At 39.5% G+C, this 16,253-nt stretch overlaps 1 protein-coding gene across 2 annotated transcripts; it reads left to right on the forward strand.

Moving 5' to 3' along the window:
• Window positions 1-265: 265 nt before the first annotated feature.
• Window positions 266-15,829, forward strand: NMUR2 (neuromedin U receptor 2). Of its 2 annotated transcripts, XM_045998674.1 has the most exons (4): window positions 266-1,094; window positions 7,921-8,005; window positions 10,910-11,035; window positions 13,926-15,829. In XM_045998674.1, the coding sequence occupies exons 1-4, from the start codon at window positions 369-371 to the stop codon at window positions 14,195-14,197; spliced, it is 1,209 nt and encodes a 402-aa protein (XP_045854630.1). In that variant the 5' UTR covers window positions 266-368; the 3' UTR covers window positions 14,198-15,829. The 2 variants fall into 2 exon arrangements, with proteins under 2 accessions (XP_045854630.1, XP_045854631.1); XM_045998675.1 differs by lacking the exon at window positions 10,910-11,035.
• Window positions 15,830-16,253: the final 424 nt, after the last annotated feature.

Raw genomic sequence — 16,253 nt, forward strand, 5'->3', positions numbered from 1 at the left:
CTGCTCAAAATGCCCACAGCTTATTCAAGGTAGAGTATCACTGTTTGTATCAGCTGTTTTCCCTGCTCCTTCCAATTCAGAGCAACGTCTCCTTCTCCTCTCCAGCTCCCTGCTTCCAAGCCAGCTCTCAGACCCAGCCTTCCTCTTGCTGAGCATCTGACACACTCATTGGGCCACAGCTTGTGGAGGGGCGGAGTCTCTAGCTCTTCAAAAGGGATCCGGGTCTGAACAGCCCAACCTTACTGAAGTGCTCACGCTCTCCCACCCTCTTTCCCCAAGTCTGTGCTTTCCTGCCTGCTTTCTCTTTCTTTTCTGGCTCAGCCTGGGACACACGCTGATATCAGAGGAGTCTCAGGTCTTGCATTTTAATGTCAGTGATGGAAAAACACAAGAATGATTCCTGGATCCACCAGCAGGAACTGGAAGACCCACCTGAGAAATACCTGAACAGCAGTGAGGACTATCTGGCCTTCCTCTACGGGCCTCCCCGCAGCCACTTCTTCTTCCCAGTGACTGCAGTGTATGCCCTGATTTTTATAGTAGGGGTCGTTGGCAATTTCCTGGTGTGCCTGGTGATTCTTCGGCACCAGACTATGAAGACACCCACCAACTACTACCTCTTCAGCTTGGCTGTCTCCGACCTCTTGGTCCTGCTCCTTGGGATGCCCCTGGAAGTCTACGAGATGTGGCGCAACTACCCCTTCCTGTTTGGGCTCGTGGGCTGCTACTTCAAGACAGCCCTCTTTGAGACGGTGTGCTTTGCCTCCATCCTCAGCGTCACCACCGTGAGCGTGGAGCGCTACGTGGCCATTCTCCACCCATTCCGCGCTAAGATGAAGTGCACCAGGCGGCGGGCTCTCAGGATCCTTGGCATTGTCTGGGGCTTCTCTGTTCTCTTCTCTCTGCCCAACACCAGCATTCACGGCATCAAGGTCCACTACTTCCCCAATGGGTCCTTGGTCCCAGGCTCTGCCACCTGTGCAGTCATCAAGCCCATATGGATCTACAATTTCATCATCCAGGTCACTTCTTTCCTTTTCTACATCCTCCCCATGATTGTCATCAGTGTCCTCTACTACCTCATGGGGCTCAAAGTGAGTATCCAAGCTCGCTGGCTTAGGATAGCATCCCTTCTCTCACTGATTCAAAGTTCAGAGGAAAAACTGAGAACTGAAAAAATTCAGAATTGGAAGGAGGTATAGAGAAAAATAGAGTGAGCTTAGAGGGGAAGCAGAAGTTAAAGGACTAGCCTCAAAATTAGGCAATCCTACCACAACTATAAACCATTTCCTTTAAGTTACCTTGCATTACTCTTCCTTTATGCCTGTGGCTTTCAAACCTAGGAGTTCCTGCTAGTCACCTAGAAATCTTACTCTGGGAATCAATGTGCAGACCCCCCCCCCCCCGGGAAATTCTGATTCAGTAGGTCTGAGGTGGAACCTCATTTTAAACAGTGCAAGGTGGCCACCCCTGGAGGGACCATTCCACAGCCTGTTGTCTCCAGCCCCCATCTACTGCCTGTATTGAAATTTTCCTCTGTACCAACTTGGTCAGAGGGTAACATAAGCCATCTCTGCCTGTCTTCTACTCCAAGACAGACTTACAGTTTTAAAGTCAGACTGTCCCTTATGGTTGCTTTGACACTTTGGTTGAACTATCAGGCTAAAATGCAAAAATATGGCTTGTGGGGGACCAACCTGGATTTCTCTTGACCAGGTGGAAATTGAGGGACAGGACGTGAACAGAGCACATTAGAGTAGAAGAAAATGGGAATAAATGACAGCTGAGATGAATAAAAAACTATCACTTAGTTTGCAATATACCTAATAATTAGAGGTTCCTGTACTCATGGTGGTAAACTGATTTTCCCCCTTTTTTAGGATCTAAATTAGCTGAGAGAAACCACTTTTGGTGAGGTAGTAGTGCATCTATATAATTCCTCTCCTGGTATAGTCTGCATCCAAATTCATAGAGATGAAATCTAACTGTGACAGCTTTATGCCCATTTAAGGAGGCAGCTTGTGTAGGAAACAGTCTTGGGACCATTTAGAGTCCCAGGTTGAAAGCTCACATAAAATACACTTTCAGGCAAGCCACACAATTCTCTCCTGGAGTTTCTTTTCACATTTACAAAATGAAAAGGTCACATTAGATCATACCTAAGGCTCCTGATAGCTCTAACGGTCTGTGACTGTGATAACTTAAAAAAAGGAATAAAATATCTGTGAGCAGGAGCAATGTGAATTATAAATGAAGGGAAAACAAAGCAAATATCACATTCACATCATCTGCTTCAAGATGGCTCTGCTACCATGTATTCTATGACAATTAATGTACTCCCACCTCAGAAAAAGGTGAATGTCAGAAATGAGTGCCCCACAGTGGTCCTTTTCCACATCTGCTGTGCCTAAGGTGAGCAGCAGAATCCAAGTAGGAAGAACAAGTTCCAAGACCCACAGATGTCTGGACAAAGGAGTAAATTTAATCAGGCAGAGAGTTTTGCCAATCTCCTCTTGGAGGGCTAGCCCCTCTACATTGAGAGACACATGTCACCCCAGACTAGCCTGCAGTGTCTTACAATGCCCTGTGTATATCACTGGAGGAAAGGACTTCTTCATGATTCCAAATATCAAGAGCCCTATGAGAAATCTCTACCCCAAACTGACCAATACCATTTTGTCCAACACCAAACAATCATTTATCTTGGGTTAATTTGGAAGAAGCATTTAACTTGGAGTAGGAAACACTCATCCCCTACCCCCAACCAATTACTTTGTGTTTCACTTTGTTTTATTGTCATGAACCTATAGCCACCTTTTATTGGGAGCTAAGGGGCAGCTCAGAAAACAGCTTTATGTGTATAGTGCAACATATAAAATTCCTGTTCTCAGGAAGGATAAACTGTTACCCAGGACACCAGGGAAGGAATTATCTGCTTAGTAAGTCACTGCTAGAGGAATTTAAAGATCTGTAGAATAAGAGTGAGGAGAAATAGGTCCTAGTCTATGGCATTGGCCTCAGGGTCTTTGCACATGTTGTACCTTTTGCTATATCATTGCCTGAATTGTTACTACTGTTGGCCATCACAATCCCTTTTGCTTTTCTAACTCTAACTTATCCTTTCAATCATACTTTATCCACACTTTCTCAGTGAAGCTCTCCCTGACTTTCTAGCTGCACCTGGTCCCTTTGTATGTGCTATGATTCCTGGTGATTTTCCTTCACTGCATTTCTTACAACTTATAATTCTATATTTGTGGGTTCCTTAATTTATTTCTCTCCAACTAGACTGTAAGCTGAATGAATGAATTAATGAATGAATGAGTGAATGAAGTTAAATTATTTCATTCATTGCTAGACTTCAGCTTTTCAACCTTCGAAAGCAAGAGAATTAGAAACATTATTTTAAAGAGCTTTTTGATCTAAGAGATTTAAAAGAGACTAAGCAAATCTGATGATTATTAAGTTATTGGCTCCCTTGGCAAATCTAAAGTTATGATTGACTTTGACTTTGGCACTCACTGACTTCAGAAGGCCAAAAAAAAAAAGAAAGAAAGAAAAAAAAAACAAACAAACAACAACAGCAACGAAAAACTAAGCCTGATGAAACCCTAGGACCAAAGAAGAAGGAGGGGGCCCATGTATGTGCTCAAAGCTGTGCATTCAGGACATGAGTAGCCACTGAGATGCTCTCCAAGATTAGAACGTGTTAGAGATAGCAAACAGACAACCCCAGAACTGCCTTCTCTCTGAGAGGAAATTCTTTTGGAGCTCTCATCTAGTAGTTGTAATTCTGCATGCAGCATTAACACTGGAATTGAAGAAGATGGATTATGAATTGCAGCAGAATCCAGCCATGCCAAACAGAGTTGCACTCATTTTTTTTTCCAAATAAACAGATTTCATTCAGATTGTAGAAATATTTACACAACAGCTAGGATTATATTTTGGTATTCTGAAGCTTAGTCTCCACACACCACATAAATGAACATCTGCAGGAATGATTATAATCATATGAACAACTGATCAGCATAATATATCAACCTGAGGCAGCCCCACTGACCTCGCCCCTCACCTTTTATCTTACACAGCTAAGGAGTGTGGGATAGGAAGGCCTCTGAGCTTCCTATACAGTAACCACAATATTTCACTCATTTTGTATCTTCACTTTTTTTTTTAAAGATTTTATCTATTTATTTGACAGACAGAGATCAAAAGTAGGAAGAGAGGCAGGCAGAGAAAGAGGGGGAAGCAGTCTCCCCACTAAGCAGAGAGCACGATTCGGGGCTCGATCCCAGGATCCTGGGATCATGACCTGAGTCGGAGGCAGAGGCTTTAACCCACTGAGCCACCCAGGCGCCCCGTATCTTCACTTTTAAAATGAAAGTTCAGAAGTGGGTAGAATACTTAGTGGTTGCATATCTATTTTGCTAAACATCTGAAGGGAAATAAAAGTGTCCAAACATAAAGCAGTATTAAATGTTGGCTAGACAAATTGTTTGGATTCTATTCTACTATATTGCCTCCTTCAGATTCTGTTGAAATAATGTGTATGATGCACAAATACGCAGTTTTACACTCTTTCCCTCTGGCTAGTTGTATCACTAAAACCTACAGAAGCTGGAAAGTAAGCAATGATTAACACATTTATAATTTTCTTTTCATTGCAACCTACACTACAGAAAGCCTGTTCATGAAAGAACTGTATGAACTGTTCACTTTATGTTTGATTTAAGAAATTGTTTCTTTTTTTTTTAAAGATTTTATTTATTTATTTGACAGACAGAGATCACAAGTAGGCAGAGAGGCAGTCAGAGAAAGAGGGGGAAGCAGTCTCCCCACTAAGCAGAGAGCACGATTCGGGGCTTGATCCCAGGACACTGGGATCACGACCTGAGCTGAAGGCAGAGGCTTTAACCCACTGAGCCACCCAGGTGCCCCAAGAAATTGTTTCCTGAAGTAGAGAAATTACCAAAGAAAACTGTGAAACCCACCCACAGAAGGGACTAAGAGATCCCAGTAGTTTTTCATGGTTCTTAATTATGGACTGACATCAAATACTGGGATAAGTATCTTGTAACAATGACAATTTTTTAAAAATGGTATGAAACAATTGGAACCTTCAGTAGATTTAATTGATGATGAGTTAGTAAGATTTGCACTTTGATTTATTACTCTTACCTTAACAACAAGGCAGGGTTTTTTGCTTTTGTTTTTGTTTCGTTTGTTTGTCTCTGCTTCTGGCTGCTGCTTTGTCTCAAACAAGTTCTGCTTATGAGTGAGCAGTGCCATGAGGAGAATTTCTGGAAGCGACTCAGTAATCCATGAGTGGACCCACAGATATAAATAAATAACCCTGTTTCATCAAAATTCAGTTTTTAATGATGTCTTTCAAGTAAGAGGACAAAAATCAGAATGACAATAGTAATATATAACTTGAGTATCACGTGCCAGACACTGAGATGCATGCTCTACCTGTATTAGTTTGTTTCACCATTAAGTTTATAACTTCTTATCTTCACTTTCCTCCCATCTATTCCTAATAACTGCACAGTATTTTCCCTTCTTTCTTTCTAAGTTCTAGGTGACCTCTGAAGTGTCAAATCTCACAGGAAATTTAATCCCTCACTTTGTGAAGACACAGGTGTATGTTGAAAGCATCAATATATTCAGAGACAGATGGTCAGCTTTGTTAATCATCCAAGTGGATGCTTTAGGACTCATGTGGTCCTATGAGCTACCTGATTTTTAGGAGCTTACGTGTCTGTTAGAGACAGGATATTCCTTTGTTGAGCTTTGGAGGCAACTTTTAATGACCCTTCAGTCCAAGTCTTATTTGATTTTAAATACCTTCTCTAAAGTATTCTGTAAAAATGCCATCCAGCCCAGGAAGCTCACTGATTAGAGAAGTTTGTTCTGCTGTTGCAGATAACTACTCCAATCTCTCTCTCTCTCTCTCTCTTTTAAAGATTTTATTTATTTATTTGACAGACAGATCACAAGTAGGCAGAGAGGCAGGCAGAGAGAGAGAGAGAGGGAGGCAGGCTCCCTGCTGAGCAGAAAGCCCGATGCAGGACTCCATCCCAGGACCCTGAGATCATGACCTGAGCCAAAGGCAGCGGCTAAACCCACTGAGCCACCCAGGAGCCCCTCTCTCTCTCTCTCTTTTTTTTTTTTATCTTGAATTGGAATATATTTTCCAATAAACTGATCCTAATCTACCCAAGATTATGTAGAGTAAGTTGAACTTTCCTTCCACCTAATGCCCTTGATCAGTGTTTCAGAACTTTCTACAGTATTAAGGAAGGAACCCCAACTCAATCTGGCAACATATGATAGGAAGTATATGCCTGGAAAGTTAAGAGGTAGAGCTGGCTTTTGATGAAGATTAATTCCATAAAACACACAATGTTCTCAAAGACCTAGCTTTATTTCTGTTTCTTTGCTCTTCTTTCTATACTGTTGATTTCAACCTCAAGATCGTCACAGTAGGCCATTGGTGGCTCCAAGCACTTCCCTCATGGTGGGGGAGAAAACAGCTCTTGTATTCCAGAACTCACATGCAGAAAACAAGAAACAAAAGCAAAAAAACTCACATGCAGAAAACATGCTCCCAATGAAAGAGAATTAAAAGTTCCATTCCTAGAAGTACAAGCAAGTATCTGAAATCTCTTTGATTCCAATTATGCAGTCACTGTGATTGAAGGTTAGTAGCTACATTATTCAAGGACTGAACCTGGAGCTGGAGATGGGATCATTTCCATCTAAATTAACAACTAATAATGCAGAAGGACTAAATTCTCTAAAGTAAAATCAGGGTACCACTAGTAGGAGAAGAAGAGAATAAATGTTATAGAATCAGTCACAACTATATACTATACTATCTTCTAGATACTTGATAGTAGTTTATCATGAGTCCTTAAAGCTTCATTTCTCTGGTTGTATATCCCCCCAAACTAAAAAATATGTGAATTAAAGAGAAGAAAATTCTACAGCTAAGTGAATGATGCAGATCTTCAGTGCTGTGGGAGTTCAGAGGAAGGTCCAGTGGCCACCAGAGTCTTCTAGAGTAGATGGGACTTGAACAGGGTAGGGAAAATTGCACAGATAGTGTTAATATTTGAAATTTTAGAAACTTCTCCAAGGATCACCACATCTTGCAACAGGATGAGTATTCTTTAACATCTAAACTCAGAAACATATGCACTCTTATCAGTAATATTAGTAACACAGATATTCCCAAATTGTGCTCCAAGATGTACTAGGTATTCCACTGAAAAGGACTGGGTCAGAGGGAATGTTGTTGAGGCAAAGAAGCACTGTCTCCCTTGAAGCTGGGAGGGTGAGGAGATATGGGGTGTGGAAGGTGGGGATGAGGGAAGGGTGATCCACAAACCCCCATGAAGATGTTCATGGACACTTCCATCAAGCACATTAAAGGATCTGACAGGACCCACAATAAAAACTATAAACTTTATGAAACAGAAATCATATCCATTTTTGTTTTCTACTGCCTACCTATTCTATAGCAGAGGGATTCTATTCTAATAATCATTGAATGAATGAATAAATGAATGAATGAAAGAAAAAGGCTACCTAACATTTTTCAACTTTAGATTTCATACGTTTTATGGAATACCTATTAATAAGCTACATAACTAGGGTATTATAGAATAGCATGTGATACATGATAGCTTTGTAATGTAGCCACAACTTGAATTGAGTTAGATGACTCCAGTTGAGTTAGATGACTTGAATCCAACTTCACCTCCAACTTATTAAACATTTGACAAATTCTTATAGTTCTTTAAGTCCCAGATTTTTGTCTGCAAAATGAGTGTTAGAGTTAACACTTCCAGGATCTGGTCAGAAGGAAACAATGTTTCCCTCTCTTAGTATCTTTTTCCACTTCCCTTGCAGCTAAAGAAAGACCACCTCCTTGGGGCAGATGAAGTGACTGCAAATATTCAAAGACCTGCCAGAAAATCAGTCACCAAAATGCTGTGTAAGTCCTCTACTTTGTTCCGGGCTTGGTTGGTTGGTCTGTGAAAGCAAAGGACATGGATTGCATACTGAGAAAGTGCTGATGGGATCAGAATCAAAATAGTCCTAACCACAACATTGAAAACTTGGTTTTCTCAAGCTCCTAGGACCTGTCTGTCTTGTTTCTATTTTAGTTTTTAACCCTCAAACAAGACACAAAATTGCATCATTGGAATACACTCTGCGGGGTATTCAGTAACTCTCACTCTGTAAATCTCGCTCTCTGTGATTGTAAGCATTTCTTTTCCTCTCTAAAATGAACAGGTTCAGGGGGCGCCTTGGTGGCTCAGTCAGTTTAGGGTCAGACGCTTGGTTTTGGCTCTGGTCCTAAGATTGAGCCCTAGCCGGCTCTGTGCTCAAAGAGGATTCTCTCTCTCTCTTTCTCTCTCTCTCTCTCTGCCCCTCTGCCCCTCCCCTGCCTCTCTCTCTAAAATAAATAAGTAAATCTTAAAAATAAAATAAAATGAGTAGGTGACTTTTAACCTATTTTGAGTTATGAGTTTTGTTTTGTTTTTTAAACTAGATGAAAGCTATGAACTCTACACTTAGAGAATGTGCAAACACACATGCACAAAACATTTTGCATCCATTTCATGGGATCCTGTGCCTCCTGACACCCATCCTTGGACTTCCTGGGATCCCTTAATTCCACATTTAAGAACATCTGGCCAAGAGTAACTCTAAGCCATCAGCCTGCCTATAACATTTTATCATTTTATACAAAACAGTACACTCTTTGTCATAGAGAAGATGTTTTAAAACTCAGGAACTGATCAACAGTCTCCCAAAAGAATGTTATATATGATCCTACACTAGGGTATGAGAGATATTGATGAGAAAGGAGATTTATAATAAATTTCCCAAGTCAATACCTAAGGTTTGGAAGAAACAAATCCTTCAGGCTAATGTTCATATAAAGCACTCACTATAACTATGTGAGGTTTATGAACAAAAAACCTGTGAAGTCACTAAAGTTTGTCTAATAGTCATCTTCCTGGAAATTGTTTAGCACCTGTTGGCATTTGACTTTCCCTATTAAGAAATCTCGTGTCTTCATTATCTCCCCCTCCCCTTTTTCCTTGATCAAAATCTGCTCTCACAAAAAGACTTGAAGTGCACTCACATTCAAGTCACAGTGATAAAATATACAGTAAAGAATTTATTTGTCTTTGCGGAGTAGAGGGTTCAAATTTAACAGTAGGTACATTTTTTTAAAAAGATTTATTTATTTATTTGAGAGAGAGAAAGAGAGCATGGTAGGGGGGAGGAGGGAGGAGAGAGAGAAATAATCCAGAACAGACCCTGCTGAGCGATGAGGGGCTCAACCTCCTGACCCCAAGATCACGAGATCACAACCTGAGCTGAAAACAAGAGCTGGACACTTGACCTGCTGACCCCACCCAGGGCCAACACTAATTAAATTTTTAACTAAAGGGTACAGTAGGCAGTATACTATTATTCCCTTAGGTAAAAATTTAATTAGTGTTTTTAGTTAAAACAGATTACGAACTTTTCCCTGAAGGGTAAATTTAGAAGATCTTTCCGATATTCTTGGAACTACACCACACAGACAGACCACTTACTCTGAATATGTTACCGCCAACAGGAAATATATGTACCATTTACTATGGAAACTTCAATTGTGCTCACAAATTCAGAGAATTGTAAAATAAACACCTATGTATGTACCCATCACCCAGCTTCAATCATTATCAACTCATAGCTAATCTTGTTTCATCTATATTCCTATCTCTCTCTTAGCCCCTACAAAATTGTTCTGAGGCAAATTTCAAGCATCATGTCTTGGGAAAAAGAAGTATTTTATAACTTCAGAAGAGGAAAAAAAATGCTTATTTATATTGATGAAGACTGAATGCCCCAAAGAGAAACTATGGTAGCGCTAATATCTGCCTTGGGAACTGAAAATAAAAAACTGGGCAATAGTATATTTCAGTGCATCTATAATTATTTCAAAAGAAAAAAAGAAGAAATTGGAAGGAAGTCTGTACTCTAAAAAGTTATAATATAATAGACATATCCCCATCCCAATGAAAAGATGCTTGTAAAGCAATATTGTGCTCATGATTCTTCTCTTTCTTTCTGTCCTTCCCACCCCTTACAGAATGACTGAATTCACAGAAGTTTCTAATTATTTCCAGAGTAACAAGATAAAACCATACAACATTTTATTACATCCTACATTAATACTACATCCTACATTAATAGTTTGTTATTAATCTATGACTTTAAAAAACACCAATTGCTTGAGCCCAATCACTGTATTTCTATAATCAGTTTACGTGGTTCCAGCAATCTTCTTGTAACATATTTCCACAATAAAATGTTTTCAGAACTTTGAATAAAGGCAATACTATTTTAAGTGTTCCAAAGTACATTTAAATTATATAAGAAATCTTGTACAACCATATGGAAAACTGATCCTAAATCCTATATAATTCATTCTCATGTGCAAATATTCTATGTAAAGGCTCCTTAAGATCTAGATGGTCAATTATAATGATAGCTTAAGAAAGATGGGGGGGTGGGGCACCTGAGTGGCTCAGTGGGTTAAAGCCTCTGCCTTCCGCTCAGGTCAAGGTCGCAGGGTCCTGGGATCCAGCCCCGCGTTGGGCTCTCTGCTCAACGGGGAGCATGCTTCTGCCTTTCTCTCTCTCTCTGCCTGCCTCTCTGCCTACTTGTGATCTCTGTCAAATAAATAAAACCTTAAAAAAAAGATTTATAAAAAAAAAAAGAAAGAAAGATGGGGGGAGTAATGTTATAAGGAATGGATGGACTCAGAGTGGGCATTACATACCTATCCTTGCTTTGATTGTCTTTTGCTCTCTCATTCATCATCCTTTTCCAGTTGTCTTGGTCTTAGTGTTTGCTCTCTGTTGGGCCCCATTCCACATTGACCGGCTCTTCTTCAGCTTTGTGGAGGAGTGGACTGAATCCCTGGCTGCTGCGTTCAATCTCATCCATGTGGTGTCAGGTAACATTTTGGCTGGCTTGGTTACATCCGAAGTGTTCTGGTAATTGCAGCTGCTTCATCTTGCTTAGAGCAGTGGTTCCACTGCATATGCCGTGATTATGGGGACCCACCATATAACAAAGAACACATTTGTAATTTTTATTTCATTCACATATTGATGAGGTATGTTATAAATCCAAAAGAAATATACCAGATCAGTATTTTAGATGCTACTTTATTGAAGACCTCAACTCTAAGCATGATGATTACAGCAGGAAAGTGGTCTAAGAGGTGATTCCTTTGTTTTGCTTCCAATGACCACATAATTGAAATGATTCTTATTATTGAAACATCCATGTTTAATCCCTGAAATCTCATATTATCTTCAGCAAGTGTTAGATCCTCATGAAAGCCAACCAAATGTTATTCACGAGGCATCAAGATCTGCTCTTAGGCTACTGTAATGCTGCTTGTGAACGATACCATGGAATTTGGTGGAAAGAGTGGCAGAAAGGTCATTAAGTCAGAGGACCTGGATTTGCATCTCATTCCCATCAGAGTGATCTGAAGAATGAGGCCTCCTTCATGTCAAAGTTACCTCAACTATAAAATGGCAATAATGCCTGCTCTGTACAATCCATGGGCTGATGATATAAGAAGTATATGACATAATAGCTTTTTAAACTGCATGATACTACATTATCTTTCTATAATTATCACAACAAGTAGATGTTATTATCACCACTTTACAGCTGAAAGTTCCACAAAAAAGACCTGCTTTGCCCAAAGTCACTTGGCTGGCAAACAGTTAAAAACAGCATTCCAACCCAAGTCACCCAACTTCAAGTTCAGGGTTCTATACTCCAAAGTAGAGAAGAGAATGGTCACCCACGACCTTCTTTCTCAGCTAGTGTGACTGTTAGGCAGACCACCTTGCTCCTCTACCTTGATGAGTCACCGGCTGGTTCTGTGGGCTCTTTAGATTACCAAAGACATCACCAGAGAGGAGAGAGAAGAGCAACTTGTGAGTGGGATGGTCCATGTGTGCATAAAGCAAAGACCACAGTGTTCATAGGAGTATTGAATGCCATGTACATTATGTGTTTTCAATCACCGTCTCTTCTGTACTCAGCAGGCCTTGTGAACCTAACTATTTATACCTGGACATTAGTGCTTTCCTCCATGTTAAATTTAATTGTGAATTCTGGGTGAAATCTCAAAAATATTTATAGCTTTTTGCTTATCTTTGTGGTTAAGCTGAGAAAAATGGAAGTGACAAAATGAATTGGAAAACACCGCAAGATCACATGAGACTTAACTAGTTGACTCTCCATCTCCAGATGTATCAAGACAACCATTTTAAGATTTCCAAATTATAGCATTTATATTAACATTTTCCTGTTAAAATATCATCTGTAGGCAAAAATGCCTACAACTTCCCTTTTGATCAAGTTATGTATTTCCATTCATAAACCACACATTTGTCAATCTAGATAATTAGAGAATTCTTCACATTTTGCATTATTCCTGCATAATATAACCATTCCTGCCTCTGCACATTTGCACAGGCTATGCCTTCTAGCGCAGAACTCTCTCCTCTCTTCTCCAATTATCTACTGCCTGCTTCAGGGGCTGGTTAGTATTCAAACAGTAGCCATGATTAAATCCTTCATGACCATCATTGTCCTTGTGTTTATGCTATCATGTGAGTTTCCATAGGATGACTGTTAGTATCATATATTTTGCTCTTAACAGATACAATTTGGTTCTTTTGTCAGCAGCTAAAGTTAGGTATAGATTTTGCCTCTGTAATACTGTTCTAAGTCCTGGGAGAACAAAGTTTAAATCTACTACCTACTAACGTTCCTCAAAGTTTCTGGAACAAAATAAGGATTTATTGAATGAATTAGCAGTCCACAGCAATACTCTTCTTCTATATTCCTCCCTGTCCAGTTCTGTTCATAGGGCATATGGCACTCTGTAGGTCCTGAACTACATAATTGGGAACAACTATGACTATGTTGATGACAGTGCCTATTGCTTGTTTTATATTCTTAGCCATTCTCAGTCCCTCTGTGGATAGCATCTCAACTTTACCTTCACAGTAATTCAGGGAGGTGGGTTAGGATGGCATTCCCGTTCCCATTTCGTGGAGAAAAGAATTGTAGCCTTCTAAGGTCACAGAACAAGCAAGAGCCAAGATCAGAAACACAGTCCTCTACTTCTCAACCTTGGGCCCATCTTGGGCCTTGGGGAAATAAAATAGGATATAGCAAAAAGAGAAGTGTGTATACCAAGGAGGAAAATGGCAGTGTACAAAGCATTTGGTGGAGAAAACAAATGGCAATATAGAATTATTTAATAGTAAATTTGGAAGATGGGAAGAGCCATCAAGGGGAAAGGCTAGGTAGGAAAGGGGCATTAGGGCATATTTTTTTGAAAAGACAGTTAGCATTATAAGAAATATCAGCAGAGACTATGCCTTAACTGATTTGCCTTTCCTCTCTTACTTGGCAGTTTCAAATTATAGATTTAAGCAAAGCTCCAATGAGATAAAAAGCATCTCTCTTTCCTCTGATATTTAAGCATCTCTCATTAATGCTTTGAGAGCATGTTCTTTAATTAAACAAGTGGGGATCAAAGGAAATTGCCAAGCATCTCAGAGAGATCTCATGCCAGCCTAAATTTTTCCAAGACTCTTTAATCTTTCCATGTTTGATTCCTAAATACACAGGTGGTAGATCCGTTCAGAGCATTTTGTATTCTCAATTAGAGTCTTGTATATATTATTACTTCCCAAAGAGGTGGTCGCAGGGATTTGAGGCTTTTGTTAAATATTTATGCTTCGCTCTATCATGCCTCTCACTCAGTTTCTCCTCGGTGTGTCTCTTTTTAATCTCCTGTGTTCCAGGTGTCTTCTTCTACCTGAGCTCAGCCGTCAACCCCATTATCTATAACCTACTCTCCCGCCGTTTCCGGGCAGCATTCTGGAACGTGATCTCTCCTTGCAAACAGGGGCACTCCCAGCACCACGCACAGGGGCCACCTGCCCAGCGGAACATCTTCCTGACAGAATGTCACCTTGTGGACCTGACTGAAGATGCAGGTCCCCAGTTCCCTTGTCAGTTGTCAATCAGCAACTCTCACCTCCCTACAGTCCTCTGTACTGGACAGGCACCATAAAAGGAATGCTCAAAGAGCTGACATTCCTCTATGCTGCCTTACTCTAGGGAATGACTCCTGTAATTTATGGCTCCTGTTGTGATAATAGGGAGGTTAAACGAGTCTTAGAACTTACATACCCATTTCTAATTTGGGTGGGTTCTCTTTTTTAAACAAACTTCTACTAAAACTGGATCTAAAACCTAGAACCTCCTGATTTTTAGTGACCTTTCCATTATCCCAACTGACTCATGCCCCTTCACTAGTTCATGGAAAGAAAAAAAAATTATGACCCGTAAAGTGTGATACCTATACTTTGAGTAATTTTTACTTTGGGAAATAATTTATCCTGACTCATGGGCACTTGGAGTCAAGCTGTTAACTCTCACAACCGATGGCCCCTGTGGGACATAAAAGAGAGACATGTAGATGCTATGCTATTTTACATATTTGAAGGATCCGTGTCAATGTTCTTTCACAGCAAGTATTTATCCTACTGCCTCATATTTTGTCATTATAATGTAATTCGTCAGTATTTTGAAGCCTGTTACTTGAAGAGTCCTGGTAATATGGGGATGCCTCTTAGAACTATTATTTCCACCTTCCTGATAATCAAGTCATTCTTAGTCATTCCTCACCAGGAATGAGATCAATCGGATCCAAGTTCTACTTAGAGAAGAAAGGGACGAGGGAGAAGGCCATGGTGGAGGGTCACAAGAGGCATAAAATGTTCCAAACACAAACTTACCTGTTTTCATAGTTTGCTTTAGACATGGATTTCCAAAGTCTTACTCCATAAACAGATAGAGGTATGGTCTACAATCTTGGGGAAAAACCCAGGTCAGATAGTAACTACTGGTCTCAAACCCATGATTTTACTTAAGAAATCTTTCATTAACTGTGTAACAGTCATCACACATATGAGAAAAATCAACTTCCCAGACTCATCTCCTATTATATCAGCACATGTAATATATATCCTATTTAAAATGGATTACTTGCTCTTCTAATGAAAATATGACCCAGTTGTCCCAGCTGCACATATTTGCTTAGAAAATGCTCTCTTCATCTCCAGGCTCCATCTGTTGCTGTCCCACCCATCCTTCAACGTCCATCTCAGCATGGTGCCACCATAAAACCATGCTTGATTTATTCAAATAGATGTAGTATCTGACCTCTCTGTCAGTCTCTCTCTTAAGCTTTTTCCTCACTCTGCTTTGTAGTTCAGGGATTTATATTCTTGTTTTGTCAGAATGTAAATTTGTCAAAGGCATGAAATATCTTGTGTTCACTTTTGCTGTTGCTGGAATCCTGGCAATATATCTGTCACAATGGTAGATGTTCAATAAATATGTGGTAAGTGAGTTGACTTCACATTCCAATGTACTGAGCCAAAGAACAGCTCCAGGTGGAACCATGTCAAGAGCCAAAAGACTAAGATTCTGTTTCTGAGGAGGATATCTGACCTTCAGTTGGCCGTTTAGCTGGTTGTGATTATAATAACATGTCTGCAGTGCCTGTGGTACAAGAGGTTCTTTTCAATCCCAGAATCTTACTGATGCTGAAACATTCAAGTTCCAGCTTTTAATCTCTGAATTTTTCCTATATTGAATGAACCATCCTACTGATAAATGGGGGTATTGGTCCCTGACATCATTATTTCCTAACTAAACAATCATCTTCAAAGTGATATTCTCTCTCTCTATATATATGTGTATATATATATAGTATATAATTAAATATTATTTTGTTTTTAATATATTATTATAATTAATTTAAATTAAATATATAAATATATAATATATAATTAAATATTCTGATTCATTGAAGTTGGCTTATAATTAGCAAAGAGATTTTTATATACATAATACATATAAAAGAGATTTATATATATATTTATAGATCTCTTTGCTATATATTTATATTAAATCTCATATATATTTATATATAAATATCTCTTTGCTAATTATAAGCCAACTTGAATGAATCAGAATCCTCCATGATATATATTTTTATATATAAATATGTATATTTATATATATGTGTGTGTGTATGTGTATATATATATATATATCTT

Source organism: Meles meles, chromosome 3, assembly GCF_922984935.1.
Source record: "Meles meles chromosome 3, mMelMel3.1 paternal haplotype, whole genome shotgun sequence".
In the NCBI taxonomy this organism is placed as follows: domain Eukaryota; kingdom Metazoa; phylum Chordata; class Mammalia; order Carnivora; family Mustelidae; genus Meles; species Meles meles.

Bases quoted from the DNA above. Each gene is read 5' to 3' on its own strand.
- NMUR2 (XM_045998674.1), top strand. From the start codon at position 369: ATGTCAGTGATGGAAAAACACAAGAATGATTCCTGGATCCACCAGCAG. The intron at 1,095-7,920 runs GTGAGTATCCAA...CTTCCCTTGCAG, and splicing joins ACTACCTCATGGGGCTCAAA to CTAAAGAAAGACCACCTCCT. The intron at 11,036-13,925 runs GTAACATTTTGG...CCTGTGTTCCAG, and splicing joins TCTCATCCATGTGGTGTCAG to GTGTCTTCTTCTACCTGAGC.